This window comes from Ceratotherium simum, chromosome 15 (genome assembly GCF_057802395.1).
Source record: "Ceratotherium simum simum isolate JZ-2026a chromosome 15, ASM5780239v1, whole genome shotgun sequence".
Classification (NCBI taxonomy): Eukaryota; Metazoa; Chordata; class Mammalia; order Perissodactyla; family Rhinocerotidae; genus Ceratotherium; species Ceratotherium simum.
Genome location: NC_141914.1, coordinates 58,861,252 through 58,888,052, shown reverse-complemented (window position 1 = coordinate 58,888,052; position 26,801 = coordinate 58,861,252). Strand labels below are relative to the sequence as shown.

The 26,801-nt window shown below is 40.3% G+C and overlaps 1 protein-coding gene across 1 annotated transcript in view; it reads left to right on the top strand.

Annotated features, from left to right (window-relative positions):
- The window catches only part of PPM1L (protein phosphatase, Mg2+/Mn2+ dependent 1L), a 284,988-nt gene that overhangs the window by 196,975 nt on the left and 61,212 nt on the right, over positions 1-26,801 (top strand). Inside the window, exon 2 of the mRNA XM_004424789.3 lies at positions 1,355-1,529. Within this exon, the coding sequence (XP_004424846.1) occupies positions 1,355-1,529 (175 nt within the window). The remainder of the gene's footprint in view (positions 1-1,354; positions 1,530-26,801) is intronic.

Below are 26,801 nucleotides of genomic sequence, written 5' to 3'. Positions count from 1 at the left end.
TTCAGGGTTTTTAAAAAATATATTAAACTATGTAGATGGGTCTTTGCCTTATTCTAGGCTCATACCCCAGAGACAATCCTTTTTAAGTTACTTTTGTTTAAGTTTTCTACTGGTTGTGCATATAATTTTAAACATATATGTATGCCTTCATTTATTGTTTTACCAACTTTACACCCCATGCATATGATGCAGGACTGCACTGCAAGGAGATGCCAAACTCTTGGCACTCTCAAGAGACATGTTTTAAGAATTTCAGAATTCCCCTGATTCATACATGCCACTCTATCACTTGATTTCTCTCTTTAAGTTCTGTTTAACTTTAACTGTGATTCTCAACTGGGAGAGTGAAGAGTATGCTATCTTCCCAGCCCACCGGAAGAGCATATCAGAATCTTTGGGAAGGTCTTTTTCACATACCTTCCTTCCTACCTCCAAGGGAAGCATTCTTACCTGGTTGAAAGTCACTGCCTGTACTTTCAGATGTTACTAGTCTGTTGCACAGATAGTGTAGAAGCAGAAAAAGAACCCAAGAGTAATATTTATAAAGGCCAAGACATTTAAGTGACTAACAGTTTTTTTTTCAGGTTAAGTGATATCATTGTCTTAGAGTTCTTCATTTCCATTTATCCCATTATTCCATTATTAGCCCTAGCAAAGAGCCTCTTTGTCTTCACTTCACAAGAGTTCTCGTGTAAGCATTAATGAGTGGAAGACAGCAAAGCAAAGCAGGGATGCGGGTGCTGTAGCATGGGTGGGCTTGCTGCAGAGATGAGTGACTGGCTTCTGCATTCTAGACAAGGGCAGGTCAGATTTATGTCCAGGAAAATTACTGCCACAGGGCCTTCAGAGTTCACTGGGATAGTTGAAACTCTGAGTACAAACCAAATCCATCATCTTGTATACACCTTTAAACCTGATAGAAAACTCTTAGAGGTCTGTGGTTCTGTCTATCTGAAGATCCACCTTACTTGGTATAGTGGAGTCTAAAAATGATTGGGGCCGGCCCGGTGGCTTGGCAGTTGAGTGCGCGCGCTCTGCTGCTGGCGGCCCGGGTTCGGACCCCGGGCGCGCACCGACACACCGCTTCTCCGACCATGCTGGGGCCGCGTCCCACATACAGCAACTAGAAGGATGTGCAGCTATGACATACAACTATCTACTGGGGCTTTGGGGGGGGGGGGGGGTGAAATAAATAAATAAAATCTTTAAAAAAAAAAAAATGACAGGGACAAGGATGTGCTTGTCTGGAGAGTCGGTTCCACAGTGCTCTGAGTTCTCACAACAGCACCTGAGGGGACGTGAAAAGCCTAAGATGAGAAATACTGATGAGGTTCTCTGCCTGTTTTATCTGCAGACTGCCGCTGAATATGTAAAATCTCGACTCCCAGAGGCCCTTAAACAGCATCTTCAGGACTACGAGAAGGACAAAGAAAATAGTGTATTGTCTTACCAGACCATCCTTGAACAGCAGATTCTGTCAATTGACCGAGAAATGCTAGAAAAATTGACTGTATCCTATGATGAAGCAGGTATGTTTGTCTTTAATACACATGCAAACACATGTACATACATACACACAACTTTTTTCCCTGCAGAAATTTCTTTATAGACCTTGGTTAGATTTAGGCCCTTTTCTAAGGTAGCAGATGAAGGGCACACTGGATTCAAAGTTATATAACATGGATTAACAGTAAGTTTCTTCTCTGCAATTTTAGTATCAAAAATTTCATCGGGAGATTCCTAAAAATGGCCCTTAAATATCAAATCCCTTGTAAATTTTTGATCTTTTTTAAACGGAATTTTTCTGGCCTTTTATCAACCATGTACTCCTATTGATATAATCTTTTAAAGTGTCACTTCAATTTTGGATACCAGCTGAAAACTCTTACATCCAATAATCCAAGAACCGTTATTTGCTTCAAGTATTATCTTTTTAATTTCAAAGATTTTCTTTTCTACAGAGGTACTGTTTTTTTCTTGAAGTTTCAAACTCAACTTGACTTTCCTTTAGCTCCTCAGATGAATCCTAGCCCCTAATACCACACCAGAGACTTCGGTTCACTGCCTGCCGTAAGTTCATTCCATCCAAGGGAGCTTATTAATGAAGGCATGGACAGACCTCCTTGTAACACCATTTTTATTTGTGACATAGTCTGTCAGCCAACACTCAGTTTTAATAAAACCAGTGCAGTATTACTTGGAATTATTAAAATCCTTAATAAAATTACACTTAGGAGAAATACCCTGATTAAAATGGTCATACCTCCTCTCTCCCCAACCCCCCCAAAATAGAGAAAAAAGTACAGGAAAATAGATTTCTAATGGTCAGATGTTGGTAGTATTAATCCCTATTTCAATACCAGGAACTTCTGTTTTTCTTTCCACGAGGAAGTTGTTAGTTTGCGTCTTATTTTCTTCATTATGATGTAAGCAGTCTTGATGCTGATATTCTTAACATTTTACTTCAAGCTTAAATAGCAAACAGAAGAGCAAATTAAAAAAAATACAAAATGATTATGCTACGTATGCCTAACCACTAGTGCAGTATTTCTAGTTATTAAGCTGTTCCCATTTACGTTCCGCCCTCTGACCCTTGTACATCTCTCTCAGGCAGGATCCACATTCTAGCCTTGCCCAGGACATCTCTACTCCCTCTGATCCTCCTTTGCTTTATGAATTTTCCAGACATATTGGCTTTAGGCCTGTTGGGTGGTTAGTTATTTGGTCTCTGTGTTTGTCTTGTTTTTAACATTCTTGCCTTTGGAATTCACATTCATCTCTTCTCTCATCCCTCATGGAATAAAGTAAGGCTATGATCAGCCCAATCAAAATAGTATTTAAATATTCATAGAATTTTAGAGATCATAGAACTCATATAGTCCACCCACTTCCTGTCCCTATAACTACTTTATGGTGAGAGAACTGGACCCCACAGACTTGCCTGCAATAACACAGTTACTCAGTTGTGGAGCTGGGACTTCAGCCTCCTAATACCAGCCAGAGTGGGCTCCACCACATTAAAGCCAGTTCTCGCTCACTCTGGGCATGTGGTGAATGCATAGCAATATACTAGGCTGTATATTGGAAGAAAGAGGGAAGAGCATTCAAAAGGCAGGGAAAATCTGAGATGTGGAAAACATCACTTTTCCTTAAAGTCCAGCTGGGGAACTAAAACATCTATGTATGACTACGGGAGGAACATTTCTGAGGAATCAGGGAATAAATACACTCTGTAATATCTACAAGCTACTCGAGAGAAGCTGAGGGGATGTGGGGTGAAGGAAGAGTGCAAGTGGCTCAGGTTTTCAGTGGAATTCTTAGGGGAGGGTATCAGTTTAAACCCTGAAGGACGAATGCTGAACGTGGAGAGAAGACAGACACAGTCTGTGAGGATGAGGGGGAGGAGTGAACATCAGCCGCAGCCTCCCACCACTCCATTTTTCCTTCCTCAGGAGTAATTTTCCACTCACCTACACTGTGGTTGGGCAGGTACTAATCTGCAGAGGTACATTTGTACACGGCCTTCAGGGGCCAATCCTTTGCACCAAATTAATCTATCAATAACTGCAGCAAGAAACAGTGGGAATAACTACAGGATTGAGAGTTAGAGGATCTAAATTCCAGGTCTTTCCTGCAGCTTAATACTTGTGTGATCCTTAGGAAATTAATCTCTTAGAGCCTCTGTTTCTTCATCTATGAGGTTGGGCTAATAATATCCCACAGGGTTATTATGGTAATAAAATTTATCATGTTTGGAGAAGTCCTTAGAAATCATATTGCAAATGCTGCTCATGCTGAAAGAGAACAGATTTGGATCTTGTTTGTCCCTCAGACAAATTTAAAGACTCTTAGAATATTTTCTTGGCGTGTAGTGTTTGGGGAGGCAGAGGGAGATTTTAAAAACTGATCTTTAGAAGCTTTGACAGTCAAGCAACATCTATTTGTTAAATCACTCACTCTGGGCTCTGTTTGCCCTTGGTCATTCCTGCATGAGGTGACACATTTGGTGGGGGCTGTGTGTATATATGAATAAATGAATGTCACTGTGTGTTGTAAAATCAAAAGGTCACTGCCTCCTCCTCCATTACCCATATATTAATGATTTTATTAAAAGAAAGAGGAGAAAATATGAAAAGATATTGCTATTTAAAGGAAAAATATTTCATTGTAATACCAAGGAATTGGGATAGATAATTAGTAATAGTATCCAATACCTTCAGATATAAGACACTCATTTGCTTCAACTGGCTTAGCTTCTTTCTGTGCTATCTCAGTTTTGAGTTCCCCACATTGTTAATTCAGCTCTCCCAGTTTTAGAAGGTAGTTAGTGGTTAATTCGAAGATGTTCTGGTCTCTAGAAAGGTCAATTTGTCTTTAATGCTCATCCACTGATAAATCAGCCTGAGTGACTTAATGACAGTTACTACCATCTGTGGCTTCTAAATTTCTAAAAACCAATTAATGAAAAATATTTAGACACTTGTCTAAAAGGATTGGCTCAGAATCTTTCTCCGTCCCTTCTCTTTCTCACTTTCCTTCTCAGTATCCTCTCTTTCCCTTAAAGTATCTACAGACCTTAATGCTGTACTCATTCACAATTCAACTCTCTGGCAACCTGACATAGCTGAAATTCAGCAAAGAAATGGGAAGTAAGCAAAAACCACGTGCAACCATACCATGTCCCAGAATTTGTGGACAAGCCCATACAAAAGAGGCTTTAGAATCTCGCCTAGAATCTATATATTTTTATTTTATATTGTTCTGACCAGTTAGGTTGTATTTTCCAATGTGATATTTTCTTTTTTAAAATTCTTTTTTGACTTTAACAGTGTTATACTTTTATTGCAGAAATAAATAGAAATAAGTAGAATGGTATAATAAGAGAATAATAATTATCAATAATCCTACCATTGTAAACATTTTGGTATATTTCTCTCAGCATTTTTGAAATGTGGTTGATGTCTTGCAGTTTTATATTCTGCTTTTTTCACTTAACATTATTACATAAGCACTTCCTCATTTTATTAAAACCTCTTCATGTAACGATAATTTTAATGGCTGCATAATATTCTATTCTTTGAAAGTACTACTCACTAAACATTGTCCTGTGTTGTACATTTATGCATTTATGGTTTTTGTTTTTGCTGTTATGAATAATGCTGCAATGAATATGGCAGGCATTTGTCTGCATTTCATACCACTCTGGAGAATAGACTTTAGAAAACATGAGTCTAGAATTAGAATTAGGAGGTGGAGGAAGAGGATGATACTTGGAGCAGAGACACTGAGAGCAGCAAGGAATAAGAACAAAGAGTAAATCCATAGAAATCCATAAAAAACAGTTATCATATCTCCAACATTGCACTACACTCTGTCAAATCAGCATTTACAGACTCTGTATTACAGAGTTTACATCATTGATCTTCATAATGGTGACTTTGATTCACAGAGAAAAGGTTCAATAATATTAATTATATTCTGTATATAAAAATAGGAATTGTGTATAGGCACATGTGTGTGGTGATGGATTGTAATTAGTATTTGGGTGGTGAATATGAGAACATGATGTAATCCATGCAGAAATAGAAATATAATGATGTACACCTGAAATTTATACGTTATAAACCAATGTTACCACAGTAAACCAAAAAGAAAAAAAAGGAATTGTGTAAACCACTTTAGAAAGATTTTCATCCAAGTGGTTTATTTTTAAGTTTTGACTATTATAGGAATAAAGATGTTTTGTGGTATAATTGAAAGAGGTCTTGGAACCAAAAGACCCAGATTCTAATCCTAGCTCTGCTGCCAACCAGATATGTAACCTTGAGTAAGTCACCAAACCTCCCTAAACCCCATTTTCCTATAAATCAAAGGCATGAACAGAATCTCATAGATGTCTTCCATTTCTAAAACTGTGATTCTGGTGTCTTGACAATGGAAAACTCAGGTAACCATGGTTTCTGCAAGGTTGCATGTAACTTCATCTTGAACTTTCTGCTTGCTCTATTGCCTTTCTCCTCTCTCCTCACACAGCCCATGTAATTTGTACATAATATCTGACGAAAAGAAGACCATTACTCAGCCTTCCTGGCACCTGCACATGAGTATGCCCAGGGATACTTTTTTTGGTGGAATGGGGAGTGACACTGAATGAGTCAAGCAAAACTAGGTTTTGGAAGGAGAGGTTCTGAACCATCATTCCTGGATCCTTGTTAAGATAACTTAAGATATTTTTATTAGCCTTTATGAATGCTAAGCAAAATCCAGATAAGACGTAAGGTATGGTTTGCATTTGATCTCTTAATGTTTTTATTTAAATTGAGGTACAAAAGTTCATACCCATTTCAATAGACTGGGCTTAGCATAGAGAAATTTCCAGGAAAGTACTTGCATGAGGTGAGAAGAGATCAAAATAGCATTTCACACTGTCTCAGAGAGCATCATTAAGCTAAATATTCATTATTTGTCATAGTGGGCAAAAGTTGAAGAGTTGAAACAGCAGGAGAGGGAATCTTTCCTTGCATTATTTATTTTTATGATGGTATATTTTTCTTGTTTCTTTAAGTAACTTCAAATTGTTTCTAATTTTTTTTTTTTTTAAGTTTAGGCATGAATAAATAACCTGCATATTCCCTTGTTAAGGATAAAGTAGTATGGCTTATAATGCCTTGTGTTTGAGGGAATTGTGAGGAGAGTAGGCCCACTTATTTGAGAGTATTTGAGAGTATATTCTCTGTCGCACACAAAAGAACCCTAGGGCGTGGGAGATGGCGGTAAAGAGCTGCCTGCTTCTCCCTTTGGGAAAAGCTGAGCATACCTGTTGGGGGTGGACTGTCCAGTGGTAGTATCTTGCTGCAGACTTTGAGACAGTTGCCTCAATTGCTGCTTAGATCTTCTGAGAGTTAAACGTGAGACCAGCAAGGGTTTTATTTCTGTTCTTACAGTTCACTAGAAACCCATATAGCTTTCCAGTGAGCACATGTTTCTACCACGTAGAAGGAGCACTTAGAAGTAGAAAGTGAACCAGATAGTGCAGATGAGAGAGGGAAAGAACTAGGCTGGCTGTTGATTGTGTTCTTGTGGGCATCAGCTAAAGCTGGCGACCTGCGCATTTATAAGTGTCAGGCAGTCACATACAGCTTTCCCAGAGGAGATGAGAAAGAGCAGCATTAATTTTTCAGCCTTTGTTTTGTGCTTCTTTGTTGCAGCTCTACGTTAGAAATTCCCGAGAGCTGAGCCCAAAAAGCTACCTGCCCTGAAGACACACCAAGTACTGTAAAGTACTTTTTGGAGAAATAGCTTTTAAAAAGGGTGGGGGAATGTTCTCTAAGCAATTTAGGAAGTAGCTGTAGGGTTACCTCCTATTGAGCTTATTTTGTTCTTCTTAAAATAGATGGTACCTAAAAGTTACATCTATGATTTAATTGAACTGTTAGTGTCAGAGTAATCAGTGCTCTCAAAAAGAAAGCCATTTACTATCATGGGGATAAAATTGAACACACATCGAGAAACCAAACCCAGGAAAGAGACTGTAAATTATTTAGGGCCCTTTCAGGGTTTCTAAGAACATAAAAAATGCAGTAAAAGGTATTTGCAGGAAGTTCTTCACTCTAACAAATAAAGTGAATTTCTCAGTATGTTTCTCAAACAGGTCCTAAGGGAAGAGGTGGCACTCAGTATTCTTTACTTTGTATCTTCAATCAGGACCCTGTTTCTGGGCTCAGAAGATATTCATGCTTGCTGACAAGGATTTGGAAGGAAGACAAAAACAGGGACTCAAAAGAGACTTAAAAAGGGAAATTCAGTGTTGGTTGTGTACTTCTGACTCCAACTTCTGCATTTCTGTAAAATATTAAATCTGTTTTATTTTTCCATTATAAGAGTAATATAAATACATTTAGAGCATTTTTAAACTATGGAAAAATAAAAGAGGAAAAGATAATCTCTAATTCTACCACCTAAACATAATCACCATTTTTAATATATTTATTTCTAGTCATTTATCTCTGCTGGGTTTTAATTATTTATGCCTAATTTTATATCTTTTTTTTTCATTCAACACTGAGATATAATCCTATTTCTGCATGCTCTTATAAACTACTCATAAAAGTAACCTGTGGGGCTGGCCCGGTGGCGCAGTGTTAAGTTCGCCTACCCCATTTCGGCGGCCCAGGTTCTCAGGTTTGGGTCCTGGGCATGGACCTACACACTCATCAAGCCATGCTGTGGTGGCATCCCATATACAATAGAGGAAGACTGGCCCGGATGTTAGCTCAGGGCAACTCTTCCTCAAGCAAAAAGAGGAGGATTGGCAACTGGTGTTAGCTCAGGGCCAGTCTTCCTCACCCCCAAAAAAAGTAATCTGTAATGGCTACAGAGTACCCTATGGAATGGTTATGCCACAGTTACCATTCCTATAACCTTGTAATATTTTCAACGTGGTCCTTCTCTTTTATCCACGTTCCAGTTCTCATCATATAGAATCCCTGAATTTAGAGGTCTGTTTTTTATCTGTGAAAAGATGAGAATGGTAGTATGATTAACAAAAACATGATGAAGACTTTTGTAGTGCAGCCAATTATTAGTCGTATAACAGTGGGAGCAGAGGATGAAAGTAGATAGTCAGATCCACTTGTAAACTGAGAACTTCTCTCTGGCCAATAGTACCAATCTTTTTAACCAAGCTGATTTGGATTTCAGTTACAATTCTTAAATTTCCCCCTTTATTATCATGGATTTAAAAAGCCAGAAGATAAAGTGTATGGGAGTAGTAACTAAACAAAGTGACTTTGCCTCTACAAACTAGAAAACCATCCACCAAGGCTGTTCCAAGGGACCCACACATGTGATTCACAAGCCCTGGGGTCAATTTCCACGTTTGTGGCGAGACATTGTACCTTTCTCTGCTTGGTTTCTTCGACTGTAAAATAGGACATTGGATTAGATATTTTCTCAGTCTCTTCCAGCTTTAACAATGTGTGATTCTGTCTTTGGTTCATTTAACATTAACATTCATTGGTTCATTCATTTATTTACTCTGTAAACATTGACTGAGCACCTGCGAGCCAGGTTCTGTGCCTGCCACTGGGAATGTCCCGATGACCACCTGGCCCTTCACCCCAGTTGTGTGTGTGTGCATGCATATGTGCGTGTGCACGTGTGTGTGGTGGTGGGAGGCCAGGGAGACTGGTAGAAACAGATAACTAGAGTGCGGTGTTCAGAGGACAGTAAATGCATAGAGGAGGAAGGAGTTAGGTTTGGGATTAAGAAAGAGTTCTTAAATATATCAGACAATCAGAAGAGAACCTGTTAAGTGTGTTGAACTGGTCATCTTGAGCTTTAATGTCAGTTGCATTTTTATTATTTTTTTGTGAGGAATATCAGCCCTGAGCTAACATCCATGCCAATCCTCCTCTTTTTGCTGAGGAAGACCTGTCTGAGCTAACATCTATTGCCCTTTTTTTTCCCCAGAGCCCCAGTAGATAGTTGTATGTCATGGTTGCACATCCTTCTAGTTGCTGTATGTGGGACGTGTCCTCAGCATGGCCGGAGAAGCGGTGTGTCGGTGTGCGCCCGGGATCCGAACCCGGGCCGCCAGTAGTGGAGCGCGCGCACTTAACCACTAAGCCACGGGCCTGCCCCGTCAGTTGGATTTTTCAAGGCAGGCTTATTGTGAGTAATGCTTTCTTCCTTCTTTGCTTCTGTAACTGTGGTTCTGTGCCAGTGCCTTATACAGACCTTTTCTTGCCCTCTACTATAGCATCACCTTTCATATTCTAAGTGTCGCTCTCCAAATAATATCAGTTTACACTAATTAGCTTATATTAATGTGTTATCAGCATGGCCTGTTTTCTTATATGATCTCTAAAATTTAAAAAAAATGATAATTCAGACTGAATTTTGTAAAAGTGATATGATGGGGAGTTATTTAAAAAAAAAAATTACATTCCCCAACTTCATCTTACCTTTTTAATAATAGAAGGCCTCATATGCACTCGGAAAATACGTTGATCTGAGCTTTGCAGTGGGCAAATAAAATTTTAAATTTTAAAGAACTTTGCTGAGAGTACTGGAAACCAGAGGCTAACACTGAGATTTAGAATCAGGAAGTGCCGCCCCTGGTGATGAAAACATTTGACTGGAGCTGTGTTTATCTTTCTAATCAAATTGTCATTGTTTTCCATAAGGGAAGTAATGTTACTACCTGCTCTAAAGTAGTATTTGATTACTAGGACTGGAGAAAATATGTACACTTCAAAGAAAGTAATTGTACCAGGTAGTCACAATTTAGACCGCATTGGCCAGCGAGAGACAGAATGCCGATGCTATCTGTATCTGTTCCTTTCTGTACTATTGGAATTTTGTAACCAAGATTCCGTAGACTTTGTTGGATTGCCGTAATAAATTTTAATGAGATCCAAGTTAATGGTAAGAAGACCTTCAGTCTGTAGGGAAAGGTAGGATAGTTTTTACAGTGCCAGAATTTCGAATGTACTGTGACTGTCCATGTGTGAGTAGGGAGATGTAAGCAAAACGCATCCTCTGGCTAACGTTTTCAGACTTGGAAGATTTATAGTTATAGGCAGCTGACTGCTGTTTAATGTCATTTTGCAAGAATGTGAAGTTCAATCTTTGGGACCTACTAGACACTCTGAAGTTTCATCTGGTAAATTGCCTCCTGAAGGCACACACTGTTTTTAAGCCACCTTCTAGTGCCCAGAAGAATTCTCATCATGTTTCTTTCTTTAGTTAATGTCCTTGTCTCTAGGCTGTGTGGTTTAGGCCTCTGATGAGGCTCTTTGATGAAGAGTTTCTGTAGTATATACCCTCAAGAAGCATCTGAATGTGCTCCTGTAGTTCTCTAATCAGTCCAAGGGAACTGTAAATCAACCACAGAGAAATCACGAGGACAAACACCACTCATTCAGCACAAACATGTACTGTGTCCTGGGTTCTGGCTAGGTGCTGAGAGTCTAAGAAATGGGAAAGGACAGATGCGTTAGAAGTCTTTTCACATTGAATGTATTGCTAATCTTGCCTGTTGTCTCCATAAATCCATCTTCTAAGACCTGCTTCAAAATGGCACCTTAACTTAACTGGCTTCTTCCTTACCTGAGTCAGGGCTTTCCATGCCTCTCATCTCCGGCCTTCTCATTCAAAGAGGTAACACAAATTACTTACTTGTTATTTATTTCCTACTTGCTTCCTGAAAGTTTGATTTGCCGTACATACAATAATAATGTTAGAATAAAAATAGAAAATCAAAGCCAAAAAAAGAGAAGGAAGCAAATGTACTAACCATGAAGAATAGACAAAATAAAACAGTTTTTCATTGGAGACAACTTCTCTTCTAGTACTAAAGTTTATGGAGACTTTTTCACAAGGTACCTCGTGTACTTGACATTGACCAGCATTATCTCAGCCTGAGTGCCCCAAAAGCAGAGCCTGAAACAAAGGCCTGAGTGCAGATGCAGTGCCAAGGAGCAGGAGTGAGGGGCATTGGGATGGAAACAGGAGAAGGGAAAAGAGATACAAGGGAAAGCTAATATGAGGACACATTATGGAGTTGGCTTCCCCTGAGGGCAACTGCTGCTTAAGCCTACTAAGGGAGCTTATAAATAGCATCCCAGAACCATTGCCAGGAGGTGAAGGGGGAAGTATTTAGCTACTAGTCTTATCCCCTTATTTGTCAAGGGTAGCTCCACATACATTAGCTGCCCTGCACTTCTGGTTTCCGTATGCCTGAGTGCTGTGTGGGTTCTGGAGGCATCCCACACCTTGGCATCAAGGAAGCTTTGGGGAAGGGAGCAAGTGATAAGTGGTTCAGGCCAAGACTGCATCTGGGCTGAACTGGCCCCTGTGCCAGTGGCTGGTTTAAGAGGTGGGACCAAGCGAGTGTGAAATGGTACCCAGGAGATGTCCCATACGAGCACAAGAGATGAAATCTTAAAACAACTTTACAGGAAATACATAGGAGTTCATTTTATGGTCATTTCTTGTGTAACAACCATCTGTAAAAGCTGAGGATACATTGTTCATGTTTTTCAAAGCTCCTGTAGAGCATGTGGCTATGTCCAATGCAGGCAGGGTTCAAATGATTTTATAGAAAAATCTCACACACAGCAGAAGACAAAAGGAGAGGGAGTTTTGTTTGATGTACCAGTTGGCAGCTTCCCAGCTCAAACCAAAATAGTTGACTAATCCTCATTTTTATAATGAATGAATTCAAATCCCTGGCCCTTCAGCCTGAGTGGCACAGTGAGATCCAGCTCTCAGACTGGGTTGTGTATTTTCCTATGTGTAAAGAATAATTACTTTCCGTAGATAGCTCACAACAGTGGGTACTCTGGAGAGGAGAAGCGGGGGAAGGAGACTTAGTTTTTCACTGAATATTCTTATTATATTATTTGAATTTTTAACTTTGTCCATGTATTTTCCATTTTTAAAAATTTACAAAAAATAAATAAAACTAAAAAAAAAACCTTCCTAGTACATTTCCCGTTATCTTCAGTGCTGGAAATGGAATATAATAAGGCAGAAAGCCATTCTCCTTGTTTTCAGTAAAGCTTTTCACCTGTAAGTCATGTATATCCCTGGAATAAGTCAAGAAGGGAACTCAGCAACAAGGCCGGTTATCATGGAAATGCAATGTCAAGGTCAGAGAAGGTCAGTAGTGAGATCAACTCAGTACTGTGCCAGTGAGCACCTGGGCTCCAGGGCTTCTGCCAAAGAGTTCTTGGTAGTCTTCCTGCCCTGAGCAGAACTGGTCCCACAGTCCAGGGAGAGCTGGTCTTATTTAAAAAAAAAAAAAAATTTCACCTGAAAGAGAACAGGATCCATGGGCAGCGAGCTGGGGAATTCAGCAGTTTCTGATCTCCCTTCCTGTTGGTTGCCTCTGCCTCACCCCAGACCTTGATCTTCCTGTGTCTGACAAGTTACCTGACTTACTGGTGTACTTGGCCTTTTTCCTGCATTACAGTCAAACCTCTACTGATTTTCTTGCAAGGAAGTATACTATAGTGGAAAGAGCCTAGGTTTTGAAGCCAAACTGGCTTCATGATAATTCCTTATGATATCATGCCTGATGGGGCTTTTTATGAGGGTTAAAGATAATGTAAGGAAGATGACAGACATGGTAGACACTCTAACAATGATGGCCTTTCTGTTATTGTCTCTGCTGTCTCTTAACTTGGCATGTACTTCACCTAGTATACAGGGGTATTTTTTAATCCCCTTCGTAGTGGAGAGGATTGCCCATTTTGTAGTTTGCATAAATTAACTTCCTGCCCAGAGCACAACAGAAACCAGCAAAATACTGGCTCCGTCAACCTCCTATTCCTCCCTTGCCCTGTCCTGGATGGAAAAGCTGTTCCTCAAGTTAAGTGTATTTGCACTGAGTTTTTATCTGTTTGTTTGTTTTTACCTTTCCCAATGCTGTGTGTTAGTTGTCCCTCAGCATAACAAGTTACTCCAAAACTTAGTAGCTTAAAACAGTAAACATTTATTGTCTCACATGGTTTCTGAGGGTCCAGAATCCTGGTTGGCTCTCGCGTGAGGTTGTGAGCCAGGGCAGCAATCTCCAAAGACTTGGGCTGGAAGTGCTGCTTCCAAGCTCACTTATGTGGCTCTTGGCAGGAGGCTTCAGTTCCTTTCCACATGGGCCTCTCTACAGGCTGTTAGCTGTGTGGCTCCCCTCAGTGTGAGTGATCTGAGAGAGCAAGGGAGTACCCGGACAGAAGCCACTATCTTTATAACCTAACATCGAAAGTGACATACCATAATTTCTGTCGTGTGCTGTTGGTCACACAGACCAACCCTAATTTGGTGTGGGAGGGAAAACGAGGAGGTGGGGATCACTGGGGATGTCTTGGAGACTGGCTCCCACAGTCTGCATTGTAAAAAGCTCTATTCTTGACTCTGCCGACCCCTCCACCTCCCCTCTCTATTGTCATCACCATTTCCTCTCATTTTCTAATCACTACCTACATCCTGCTTCCCTTAAGTCCGAAGCTGGAGTGTTCAGCCCTGCACCTAGCAGTAGGACGGCGGACGGCCTTAGGACTATTTAGACCCAGCATCCTTTCCCACTACTGCAGCTTATATTTCATTTGGTCAGTGTCGATGCCCTCAATGTATCAGTTATTAAGTATTTTGAATATCACCTCTGACTCCTGCAACTCAATGAGGATATTACCTTCTAGAACTTCTTAACACAATTTCTGGTGTTGTAGTCTGTTTGGGCTGCTATAACAAAATACCACAGCCTGGGTGGCTTATAAACAACAGAAATTTATTTCTCACAGTTCTGGCGGCTGGAAGTCTGAGATTGGGGTGCCATCGTGCTTGGTTGAGGGCCCGCTTCCTGGTCACAGACTTCTGACTTCTTGTTGTGTCCTTACATGGTGGAAGGGGCTAGGGAGCTCTCTCAGGCCTCTTGTACAAGGTCACTAATTCTGTTATGAGGGCAGAGCCCTCATGACCTAATCAACTCCCAAAGCCCCCACCTCCTAATACCATCATGTTAGGCATTAAGATTTCAACATGAGAAGTTTGGGGGGACACAAACATTCAGACCATAGCACCCAGGTACCTCTACCATTGTGAAACCACACCTGAGTTTTTCATAGCAGTATGCTCAAGGCTTCAAGACTGAGTCAGTACTCTCTAGGCAGTGATAGTCTCTGTGTCTTTGTCTCGCCCACTCCTCCTTCATCATTCTGTCTCTCCCTACCCCTCACTTTATTTTTCTCTCTTTGTTTCTTTCCTTTAACCGTCTATGTCCTAAAATTTATCACATTTAAAATTTTTATACTAATTAAATATTTTGATGTCCTGTTCTGTTTTTAATTTTTAAATGGATTAGTAGAATAACTAGATAAATTATTTTTATATTTGACCCAGCAGTTGCCTTCAGTAAAGAAGTTTCCAGTCTTTCTTTATTGCTTCTTGGCTACCTCTTTTATTATGTGGAGAAAAAGTAAAGAAGCAGAAATGAGGAAGTCACTGACTATCTTGTCTGTCTCTTCCACTTTTTACTATGCCATAATTTCCCTTACTTGTGGTCTCCCACTTTTCTACCAAATCCCGATCAAATTCTTTGTTCCTAAAGAAAACAGCAGTAAACAAGTGAGTCTCACTGTGTCAGCATTAGTGGGAGAAGAATGTGGATGGAACTAAAACATTACTTTCCCCCATTTCCTAGAGACTGCTTCATTGTGGCTATATTTTTTTTTAATGTTTTGTGAGAAACATTATTTTTGAGAGAACTCATATTTTTAACCTCTCCCTCTTTTTAAATTGCTTTCTGATCTAGATGAAATTCAATCTGTGATTAAGCATTAAAGAGCTAGGAAATGAAAATGCCCTCACAGAATTAGAGATGAATTTGATCTTTGCACTCAAGACTCAGCTTACGAAAAGTATTGGCCCACATGAATAGAAAGAAAGAAACTCAGCCAAATTTGCCTGCTGTCTGCAGGCCTCCTTGTGTTTTAAAATCATACCTGAAAGTGTTATGGGCCTCGTGTAATTGCAATGGCAAATAAAACGCAGGAAGGTCTAGGGCTCAGAGTACAATGAGCCATGCTGATTTTCCCTTTTTGCTCTAGTGCCAGTAACTTGAACCTCTCTGGTTGACAGTTCTTCCTTGTAAACCTTCCCCTGTAGAGGAAATCAGTGTTCCAGAGCCACCATAGAAAATGAACTTGTCTAAAAATAGTTGCCTGTTGACAAGATGTTAGCAGATTTCTTTTTTTGGTAATATGAAAGCCTTATGAAATGGAATGAGGTCAAATATGACAGATGTGGTTAAATCCACTTCTGATCTGTAATCCCTGACTAGCTGCAGTTGTGCTAATGTTTAAATGGGTATTTTGAAGTTTTACTGAATTTATGACATTCTCAGTGTTTTCCTATATCTCTAAGTATTTGAGGGTACTCGGTTGCTTTCTGTGCTTTGCAGATCAGTTCACTGTTCACTGGTGCCCACCGGATCCTACTCACTAGAGTCTCAAATGAGATTCTGTTTTACTCTGCTTTTATTTGTCAGGAATTGTTTTCTAACAGCCCAAAATGATAAAACTGGTGTTTTACTATACTTTTACTATACTATACTTTTACTAACCACTCCTTATAGCAGTGGTTCTCACCCTGCCCCCACTTCAACATTTGGCAATGTCTGTAGGCATTTTTGGTTGTCACAACTGAGCAGGGGCAGTGGGAGGGAGGACTAGTGGCATCTACTGGGTCAAAGCCAAGGATGCTGCTAAACATGCTGTAACACCCAGGACAGCCCCTCACAGGAAAGAATTATCTGGCCCAAAATGTTGACAGTGCCGAGGCTGAGAAACTGCTTTAGAGCAATAGTTCTCAACCTTTGCAGCATATTAGAATCACGGTGGTCGGCGGTGGGGGCGGGCGGGGAGGGTATGCCCCAACTGCACCCAGACCAATTAAATCAGAATCTCCGAGCAGTGGGACCCAGGCCTCAGGATTTTTAAATCTCCCCAATTGATTCCAGCGCAGCCAGGCTTGAGAACCTCTGCTTTAGAGCAGACGTTTGTAGGGGCAAGACGGCTTAGGCATCATCCCAGATAGTGTCCTTACTAAGGTTCCTGAAAGGACTCAGTAAAACGTGGCTTGATGTTTCAGACAATGTCCCATTATAGTGTTTTAGTGAGCTTCAAATTAATTTTTAATAACTTTTGTATTCTCTAAAGCCGGTGCTTAACACTTGAGAAACTGCTATTCTCACTGCCATATTGGAAGTTTATTTTCCCCTGGCTCTTGATATCTATTAAATATGTTCTCTCTCCTTCTAGTGAGTGTAGATAACAAGTATTTACTGGTAGCTTAGTCGGTAAACTTCTCCCAGATAACATTTAGGGTTTCAAGCACTGGTGATTTGTTTTCCTTGAAGGTTTCTCATGTGCCTTTATTCTTTGACCAGGCCTCATCATTTGTATCTGAATCGATGTGCTATGCAAAGGAGCTAAGGTGTCCTGAGACTATTTTATTCAAATTTTTGCCCTTTCGTTCCTTTCTTAACCATTTTCTCTCACCAATAATTAAATCTTAAAATGCATGGACAGTCATTCTAAACTCTAATGGCACAGGTTCTCAGGGATCCCCAAAAAACCAAAATTGCATCTGAAAGCTTTTGATAGGGTAGATTGAACAATTCTTTGTGATGTATTAGATAGTAAAAACCATTCCATTTATGAAAACCAGCACACACCTGCCCAGTAAACAATAAGACTGTTCTTTTCCACCTTTGTCTCAAGCCTCAGTGGAGATAAGTTTGTTGAACTCTGGGAAACATCCAGCTTCTTTGAAGAAATAGAATGCAGTTGCTCATGGAGAGCTTTTGATATTTGAGTCTTTAACTTGCTCTGCTACCTGTGCCCCACAAGCTGTCAGTAGATGAGGGATCTAAAGGGACGAGAGTGAAGAGAAAGTGGTGGTGGCTGCAGAGCCCAGAGGCTCCTGTGTCCTCTAGGTTAGTCAGCTTCCTCAGGCAGCACAGGGACAGGCCCAGGTTTTCTGGGGCCTCAGTTGTACACCATTTGGAGAACTCTCTTTAGGAAAAAGGAATAAAAATTAGGTACAAAATGCAGATTTATTTAGAATGAGAAAAGAAATCACAACAAAGTGCAAATTTAAAGAGCTAACACATATCCAAGTATCACAGAACCTAGAAAAATAATAGTATTTTTATTAATTAATTGCCTGACATATGCTTTAGTCTGACCTATGTCTAGTTTTTCCCACATCTTTTGGCAACATACTCTTTGGTTACCTCTTTGTTATAACAATGTTTGTCACATTATTTCCTACAGAGGGGCAGGAAGATAATTCCATCTCTCCTTTAGAATGGTTGAACAAAACTGTGGGGTTTTGTTTTGTTTTGTTTTTTTAAGTGATACTTTAGAAAGTCTTTTTCAGCTTTTCAACTTGTTATGGATAATGTCATCTAAATTTTTAGGATTACTGCCAAACCTGAGAAAACTTCTATCAAAGTTTCATGCATATATGAGATAAGAGATTTTAGGTCATTTGAAGTTTTCTGATGCAGTGACCAGTCATAAATACTCTTTGAATTTGTAACTCATTAACCTATTTGTTGTTATTGTCCTTGTTGTAATGATACATTGTGAGTTTTATTTATCTTCACTGAATGTCAAATTATCACTGAGAACCTGTTGAGATGTGACAGAGCAAGGCCATTTCCGGTCAAGGAAGAGCACAGTTGGCATCCAGCCAGGGCTTGGTGTCCTGTTTGGGTAGTGTGTAGTGTACAGAGGGCAGCACTGGGCAGCAGGACTAGGAAGGTGTGCTGCAGCCAAGGATGCAAGTGGGAAAGATTGTCCAAGTTGGCAGGTGCCTCAGGACAGACTGTCTGTTGTACCTTTAATTTAAGGAGTCCAAGGCCATTGGTGGACCACCAAGCTTATGAAAGCAGCATAGTAAAATGTTAACATCATTGGCCTTAGAGCCAGCCAGATTCTGGTTTGAATCCTAGCTCTTTACCTGTTGGGCCTGTGAAACCTTGCTAGCAAAAACAACTATATGTGAAAGTAACTGCAAACTACATAAATATATTTCACTCTGCCCAAAATTAATGTATCATCAATTCAAGTCCTCTTTAGCTGCATCCCAACTGGAGGCCAATCTAACATCATTCTAGTCAAGGGGAAATAGGACCAAGGGGAGGGCAGAGTGAAAAGAGACAGTGGTCTTACCCGATTACTTCTCCAAATTTTCCAAAGACATCTGACCCAGGGCTTGTGCAACGGAGGGGCCCTCAAGTTTAAGCCTAATTAGCTTCAAGTAAACCTGACCTCTGGTCAGGCCTTACTCTTCCTCTCCTGTGCAGTTTCAGAGTCAGACAGATGATTTTCATTGCAGTTACTTAGGCTGTTGCTATCATGGCAGACAGTAACGTAGGAAAGATATACTCGGATTACGTTTTAGACTAGCTCATAAAACCCAAGCAAAGGAACATAAATGTCTGAATTCAAGACTCAGACAGAGGGCAGGGTGCTTACTCAGGGCAGGCCAGAATCTAGTGCCAATCACAACATGGTCAGCTACCCTCTCCAATCCGAAAGTGAGAGCTGATGACAGGTGGAGTCTAAAGGGTGCAGCAAAGCATCATGATTTAAGTAGTAGGTGGTCTTAAGGTTTCTAGAAGAGAGCAGAGTAGTAGGAGTAGGAAGCCCCTAGCAACCAGGAATCTGGGCGTTGAAATTTAGTCCTGAATCACTCAGGTGTGAGCCCTGTCCCAGGGGCCTCTTTAGCTGTGGGAAGCAGAAGCTTGGGAAAGGGACTGATTTGTACTTGAAAACAGTGGCCTTCAAAACAAAGTTTGCATATCTTCTAAAAGAATTTTGAAAACTACAGACTCTTCTAGCACATTTATAAATTTACATAAAAACCTTCCTCATAAGTTTAAATAGTACAAAGGATATAATTTCTAGCATATTATATATTATATATGAGCTTTAAATATTTTAATCAAAATCTTGAGCTACAAATTTAGATCATGCAGTTTGAGAGAAATGGCTACTATTTAGCCTGGTTTTCAAAGTAAGTCCTTACTGTCAAACAAAAGGGCCAAATTAGACTTATTTTCTATAAGAAAATGTCTGTCTTCATTTTTCAGTTCAAAGTAAAGATATTAAAACAACTCCCTATAAAAAACATCTTATGTCTGAATTCTAATTCTAAGATAGCTGGGTGATGGATGAATGGGTGAATGGATAGAAGGAGGGAGGGGAGAAGGGAGGAGGAAGGAGGGAGCTTCCCGACGTTAGAAATTGGGTTGTAATTAGTATATGGGTGGTGAACATGATGTAGTCTATGCAGAAATAGAAGTATAATGATGTACACCTGAAATTTATACAATGTTATAAACCAATGTTACTGCAATAAACAAAAAATTAAAAAAAAAAAAAGTTAAGAATTAAGAAATTAGAACACCCTGCAGCCATGACCTTTGTGATTCATCAACACAGACACCAATATTAAGCCATTAAAAATGAACATGAAGACTCAGTAATACACTTGTGAAAGACAATGTCAGTGAAGAAAAAGCATCCAAAAGATGCTTTTTGAGATCCAAAACTTGCCCACATTGGTTTTGTGAAAACCAGATAAATCCATTGGTTATGTTGGGGAGGAAAAAACTTTCCTCTACCGTCTTAGGTTCGGGTTGGGGGACTGCAAACCAAACTGACAAAAGACAGATTAACAAGAAACAAAAACCAGATTTAATTATGTACATATACGTAGGAGTTCACAAAGATATGTGACTCAAGGAGGTATTTAGAATTTGGGGCTTATATGGTATTTTAACAAAGAACAATAAATTGTAAAGAAATAACTAGATGAAAGAAAAGGGGTTGGGGGCTTTTGGAGGGGGTAAATTGTGAGAAAGTGACTAGGAAATGTATGATAAATAAGGGTTGTTTAGCAAGGTTTGTTAAGCAAATAAGAGTCTTTCTCCTCTTCCTGGTATGGTAGAGGGGACCACCTTTACAAGTGGAAATTTATGTCAGCTTACCAAAGAGAAATTTATGTCCTGCTTTTAGACAGAAAGAGGGAGAGCGGCGAGCTAATTGCCCTCAGCTCAAAATAATTCTGATGCCAAAGTGGCGTATTTTGGAGTGGCATATGCTGGTCCCCTTCAGTTCAAAACTAGGTAAGACTAGGGAGAGAGGTGAGTGGTTGTATTTTTAATGCTAAGGTTATTGTGTTTGTTGATTGGGTTGATTTTTTTTTGTAAAAAGACGCACGATCTTTATACAAATTCCAGCGAGAAAGAAAAAGTCCAAAAAGGAAAGTTTAAAAAAAATCCTGCAAAATCCCACCATCTAGAAACAGCATTATTAAGACTGAAACATTCTTTGTCATCATGCTCTGCATATATTCAAAGTTTTATTTTAGAGACGTCCTCTTTAATGAGAGGAATGCAGGGGAGGGAGCCAGCCGAGGCTTGAGGCTTGGGGTATTTCAGATGGATGGGCTGCCAGGAAGGAAGAGCGCCCGAGGCAAGGAGACCCCCCCCCCCCCCCCCCCCCCCGACTATGAACATTTACAGAGATTAAGCCCTATCTTTGCAGGATTACAGCTCCTAGTTAAATGGATGGATAAAGAACATCCAAGTGACGCCTTGCCATAAGTATGTCAGCTAGATGAAAGAATGCACTTTCAGATTCTCCATCTGTTGGACCTCCAGTAAGTTTTTACACTCTGGGCAATATCACATAGTAAGATTCTTGATGGATGTGGAAGATACTGTTCTTTTGTACTGCAGGAGGAGAGCAGTTATGAAAGGGAAGGTGGGAAAGGAGAACCAGCAGAGGTGTCATCTCAAGCAGACCTAGGTTACAAAAGAAAGTTCTGGGAAATAGGATCTGAAAATTGATTTCATTAAAACTCTGCGTCCACTTGTGTTCTGGGGAGTTTTTGTATATCCCTAGGGGTAAAGTTAAAGAAGGCTACTCTAAAACAGTAGTTTTTTACCTGGCTGAACATCAGAGACAGAAGCCTCTAGGGAAGGACTACCTAGATAAATTTGTTTTGATACATTTCTCAATATGGGAAGAAATTTATGCAAATCTGATAGTGGTAACTAGGCTCTCATATCATAATCGGTTTGATAATATTTCAAAGTCTGGTTAGACTGTTGGAATAAGTGTCCCTACTTTAATCTAAATTGGTTTTAAATCCTGCCCATCCAGTTATCAGCTATATAACCTATATAATTACTTAACTTCTTCAATTAATAGTTTCCTCAACTGTAAAATGGAGCTAATAAAGAATGATACCTACAATACAGGATGCTGTTAAGATTAAATGACATAATACATGTAAAACAGTGTGCAGGGGTTATGTTCATGGGATGTTTGTTTGTTTATGGCTAAGAGGAGAGGAATGGATCTCTTTTTTTTTTTTTTTTTTTTTAAGATTTTATTTATTTATTTTTTCCCCCCAAAGCCCCAGTAGATAGTTGTGTGTCACAGCTGCACATCCTTCTAGTTGCTGCATGTGGGACGCGGCCTCAGCATGGCCAGAGAAGCAGCACGTCGGTGCGAGCCCGGGATCCGAACCCGGGTCGCCAGCAGTGGAGCGCGCTCACTTAACCACCAAGCCACGGGGCCGGCCCTGGAATGGATCTCTTTTAAAATGGGTTCCTAATATATAGATTAACATGCACCTGAGACAAATGGAGAAGATGTGATAATATCATGCAGGGATGCCTTCTGAGTTACCACCTGGCATGTCTCAGAATTCAAGACAAGTTTCTCAATGTTACAAATGTTGGAGTAATAAGTAGGCTTTATTAGAGAAAGAGAGAACTTAACAAGGCCAAGATTAGCAAGAGAAGGTCTAGGTTCCCCATACTCTAGCACCCCACGGAGAGGGTGTGTGTCCATGGCCAGGGCCCTCTACTGGACATGTCATGGTGTCTATATTATGCAGAGAAACCACACCTTCACACCCCACATTGTTTTCCTTTTTCTATAAGCAAGTGTGACAGCATTCTTCTCAGTGATGGGACACAAACTTCTCAAGCAGTATAAATTTAGGTGCCAGCGTTTTACAGTTGTTAGCTGGGAATACCAGCTTTCCAGCCCCTGGAGACCTTGGGCCATGGGAAGTTGTAGCCCCTCTGGCTGGAGGAGGAAACTTCTGATACCATGGGAAGCTGAGTTTGAGTCAGCCCCTCCTGCAGGGACATTCCTTAGTCCTAACCAGCTCCTCATCTAGGCAATCACAGTGAGTACTCAGTGTCACTTTTAGACAGTGCTGCTCCTCCAGTCATGGATATTAGCTATTCCCTGCTCAACTCCTAGTCTGGATCTGAGTTCCAGTGGGAATAGGGATTTGAGCAAGAAATTTAAAGGAATTTAAATTTCTTTCTTGTGGAAGACTTGGGCATAGTTAGTGCTGCTTTAGGACCAAGGGGTCAAGGTGCAGTAGAGGACCAGGTTTCACCCCACTGCATGGGACTGTCCTGACATCCATTAGGCTCCTTGAGAATTGGCAGCCTTGGTTGCAATGGGAGATAGCACCTTTGTCATGGACAACCTTGTGATGGGCATTCCCTTACAGCATGTTGGACTGTAAGGAAGAAGCCTATTCAAAGTATGTCAAGACAAAAGAAGATTTATTAGGAGAACAGAATCTTTTAGAATTTAAGGAGGAGCTGAATAGCCAGAGCTAGAGAAGGATATAACCAGCGCAGCTGTAGAAACTCTAACAGGAGTGTCTGGATCTTCATTCTGAGGCACTGTCATTCATGTGATTGGGTGTTTCAGTTACTACTGCTGTGTAACAAACCACCCCAAACTCTGTGGTGAAAAAGAACCACCATTTTATTATGCTCATGGATTCCAGGGGTCAGGGCACAAGGAGAATGGTTTGTCTTTGTCCCTTGATGTGTGGAGCCTCATTTGGGGAGACTCACATGGCTGGGGACCTGGGGCTATAGGAGCCACTTCCAAGACAGCTTCTTCACTCATACTTCCAGCACCGTGGTAGGAATAGCTAAAAGCTTGGCTTCACTAGGACTGTTGGCCACAGTGCCCACACATGAGCTCATTAACATGGGGGCCAAAGGATTGTCAGTGTTTTGAGAGGGAGTGCTGTAAGAGAGACTGTCCAAAGAATGATCATTCCAAAAGATCCGGGTAGAAGTTGCATGCCTTTTTTCACTTAGCCTGGGAGTCACTTCTGCCAAATTCTATTGGTTGAAGCAGTCAAAGTCCTGCCCAGATTCAAGGGGAGGGAGCAGAGACTCCACCTCTTCATGGGAAGAGTGTCAAAGCATTTGTGGCCATTTTTAAAAATCCTTATACTGGGCTACCAGCTTCACTTTGTTTCTTGGTTTAAATTCTTGAACTTGGGAATCTGATTGACTCAGCTCATGCTATGGATTGGTTCTATCAGCTGTGGCAAAGGGGGGGCAGGTGTACATATTTAGTAGAACTTCCCTTCCCTGGCTCTGGAAGAGGCAGATTCTCTAAGAAAAGTTCATGATGGAGGAGGAAATGATAGGATGTCTAGTGTAGACACTGCCAAGAGTGGCAGCTGTTAGTACTGCCTTCCACAAACAGTTTGGGCGATGGAGGGAACCTGGCAGAGAGAAGGGAAGAGGACAAATGCCCTGGGGTGACCAAAGCTCATAGGAGGCACAGGTTCTGTCAAGAGCGTGGCATTTGAGTTGTTTATGTTTACATGACATCCACAAGCAAGTGAGGTCTGGAAACATTCAGGTGAAGCGATAAGTGAATGATATGAGAAAATCAACCTTGTTCTTGAAAAGAGAACAGGTTTGACCTTGAGCAAAATTGAAGAACGATAGGACCACTTCAGAGCTGCTATAGACTTCCAACTTTTAGAAGTAGATGTTGAATATCAGCTTTTCTTGGCTTTTAGTCTGTCAGTCCCAGTCAGTAATTAACAACACTGAATAAAAGATCTTTCCTCTGAAATTCTCAGGCTGCTTAACTGATCGGCTTAGCTTGGCTAAGCATCCTGGGGTGGTCAGCAAAGGGAGAGTATGGCTCCAGTTTTGGTGTGGAGGCTACTAGGGCGGGCACTAAAGATGCAATAGAATGTTTTCTAATCTTCCTTTCTGCTTGGAGAACTAATTCATGGGGAGATTATGTGACTTTCTCAGGGTCTCAGAATAACTTAGAATAGAACAGCCAGTCTTTTAACTACCAAAGCTTTTCTGGGACCCACGATTTATGCTCTACTAACCTGCTTCTTCTGTTCAGATAGAATTTATACTGGTAGTGCAGTTAGCCAAAGGTGTCTGTGTGGTTCTTTATGCTTGAGAAGAGGGCAGGAAATGTCTGTGACTTCATAAACTAGTTCTGTGGATCTCATGAGCAGCAGATTTTAAGGGTAATCAGAACCTTTACTAGAAAAAATATTTGCTATGGGAAGGAAAGAGGCATGATTCTTTTGTAGACAATATCAAGCCAGAGCTGGCTAATACAAAACCCAAGGTACTGATTAAAATGAATGTTATTACTTCCTATGTCAAGGGGAAGAAAGGAGGAAGTCGACTGAAACCAACTGAGTGATGCCTTAGGGAAGTGTTGATGTCTGACGAGTTCGAGGACCTCAGTGCCTCGTGTTGAAGCCTTGCCTTTCCTGTTAATACTTCTTGTCTGTTTACTTACCTGCCCGTTTCTCCTTTTTTTTTTAATTTATTTTTTTTATTTTTATGGCACCAAGTCCTATAAAACCAATGATGGTCGCCCTCTAATAAGTCCTTCTGCAGTGGGAAGTCTTAGAGAAAAACAATTGCATATTTCTTTCCTCTCTATCAATACTCTAAAGCAGTAATTTTCACCCTTAAAGAACCAGCACTTTCTTTTTATAACAAGTATTTTTAACACTGTATTTCCTATCCTGAAATGAAATTCATAGATAGTATAATCTACCTATATGCATGATGTTTTCAGAAATTTAGTGAAATGTCCTAATAATGTAAAGGGAAAAACAAAGGGAAAGTAATGTATAATAAAATTACATGTATTTCAATATGTAAATATTCAGGCACCAGTACTTTAGAAGTCGTAATGGAGTTGCCAGACGCCTGCACTTAGATGCTCTTAGTATCTTCCTAAGTACAACAGCTACAAATGCAGACTGACAGTGGATTATTTTGAAAACTCAAGTCCAATGAGTGGTGAAGTGATTTTTCCAAGATGTGAATAAGTCTTTGTAAAGTTCTAACAAAACAAAATGCAGGCTCCTTTTAAGCTGCATTCCTGGAAAATTCAATGTATAATAAAGCCATTCCAAAAATATTTTTTGTTTACATGTAAAACAGAAGGTCCAGGCTCATGTGATTATAAACACATTTTTCACCTCTATTGTTTGAAGATTTCGCGGGATGTGGAAAGTCTTTGTTTTGCAGGACTGTCCACTGCCTTGCAGAATCTCTAGTGTCCCTGACCCCTGTGCTTCTGTATGTGTGGAACCCAGAGTCATTGTGACAACCAAAACCGCCCCCACAAATATTCAAAACGCACCCCCAGAGCCAGTGCTCTAGGGTCTGGAACAAAGGTGAAGAATTAAATTCAGGTGAGAGAGATTCAGGACTCTTTCTGAGTTCATTTTGAATTTTTTTGATTCATTTTCTTTGGTTTTGAGCAGTTGAGAGCCACTGTTTCATTTTCAAATATTGGAACCTTAAGACCCTAGGATCTTCTTAGGAAAAAGAAAGATGGTGTGATGGTTTAGATATGGCACATTAAATTTATAGCTTTCACAAAACCATTTGCATTTCATTAGAACCCCTAAGAAGAGTTTGGTTAGGGGAAGAAGACTCCCAATTGTAGTTATTTGTTCAAGCCTAAACACGTCTTAAGGAACCTAGAAAATGGGGTCAGTTATATCTTGGGCAATTGTGTAACTATTTTATGAAATTAAAAAAAATTATTCTTTCTAGGATTAATCTAGATCTACTGTAAGTGTATTAGAATCTCCTGAATGTCACTCCTCATTTTCTGTGGAGACTTTGAAACTTAGCCTTAATTGTAGTCCCAGGGCTCTGGCCTATGGGAATGACCCGCAGGAGGAGCCTGAAACCACTCATACACTCATGAGAGCCCAAAGTGCCTAACTAGCAATTGACTAGGCTAATGTCTACAAGTTTAACCATTCATCTCATTGTATTGCATTCTGTATATGCATTTATATATATGTGTATATGTATATACCTTTATAGTAAATTTATGAAGAGAGCTCAATCTCTAGGTTCCCCTAGAACCTAT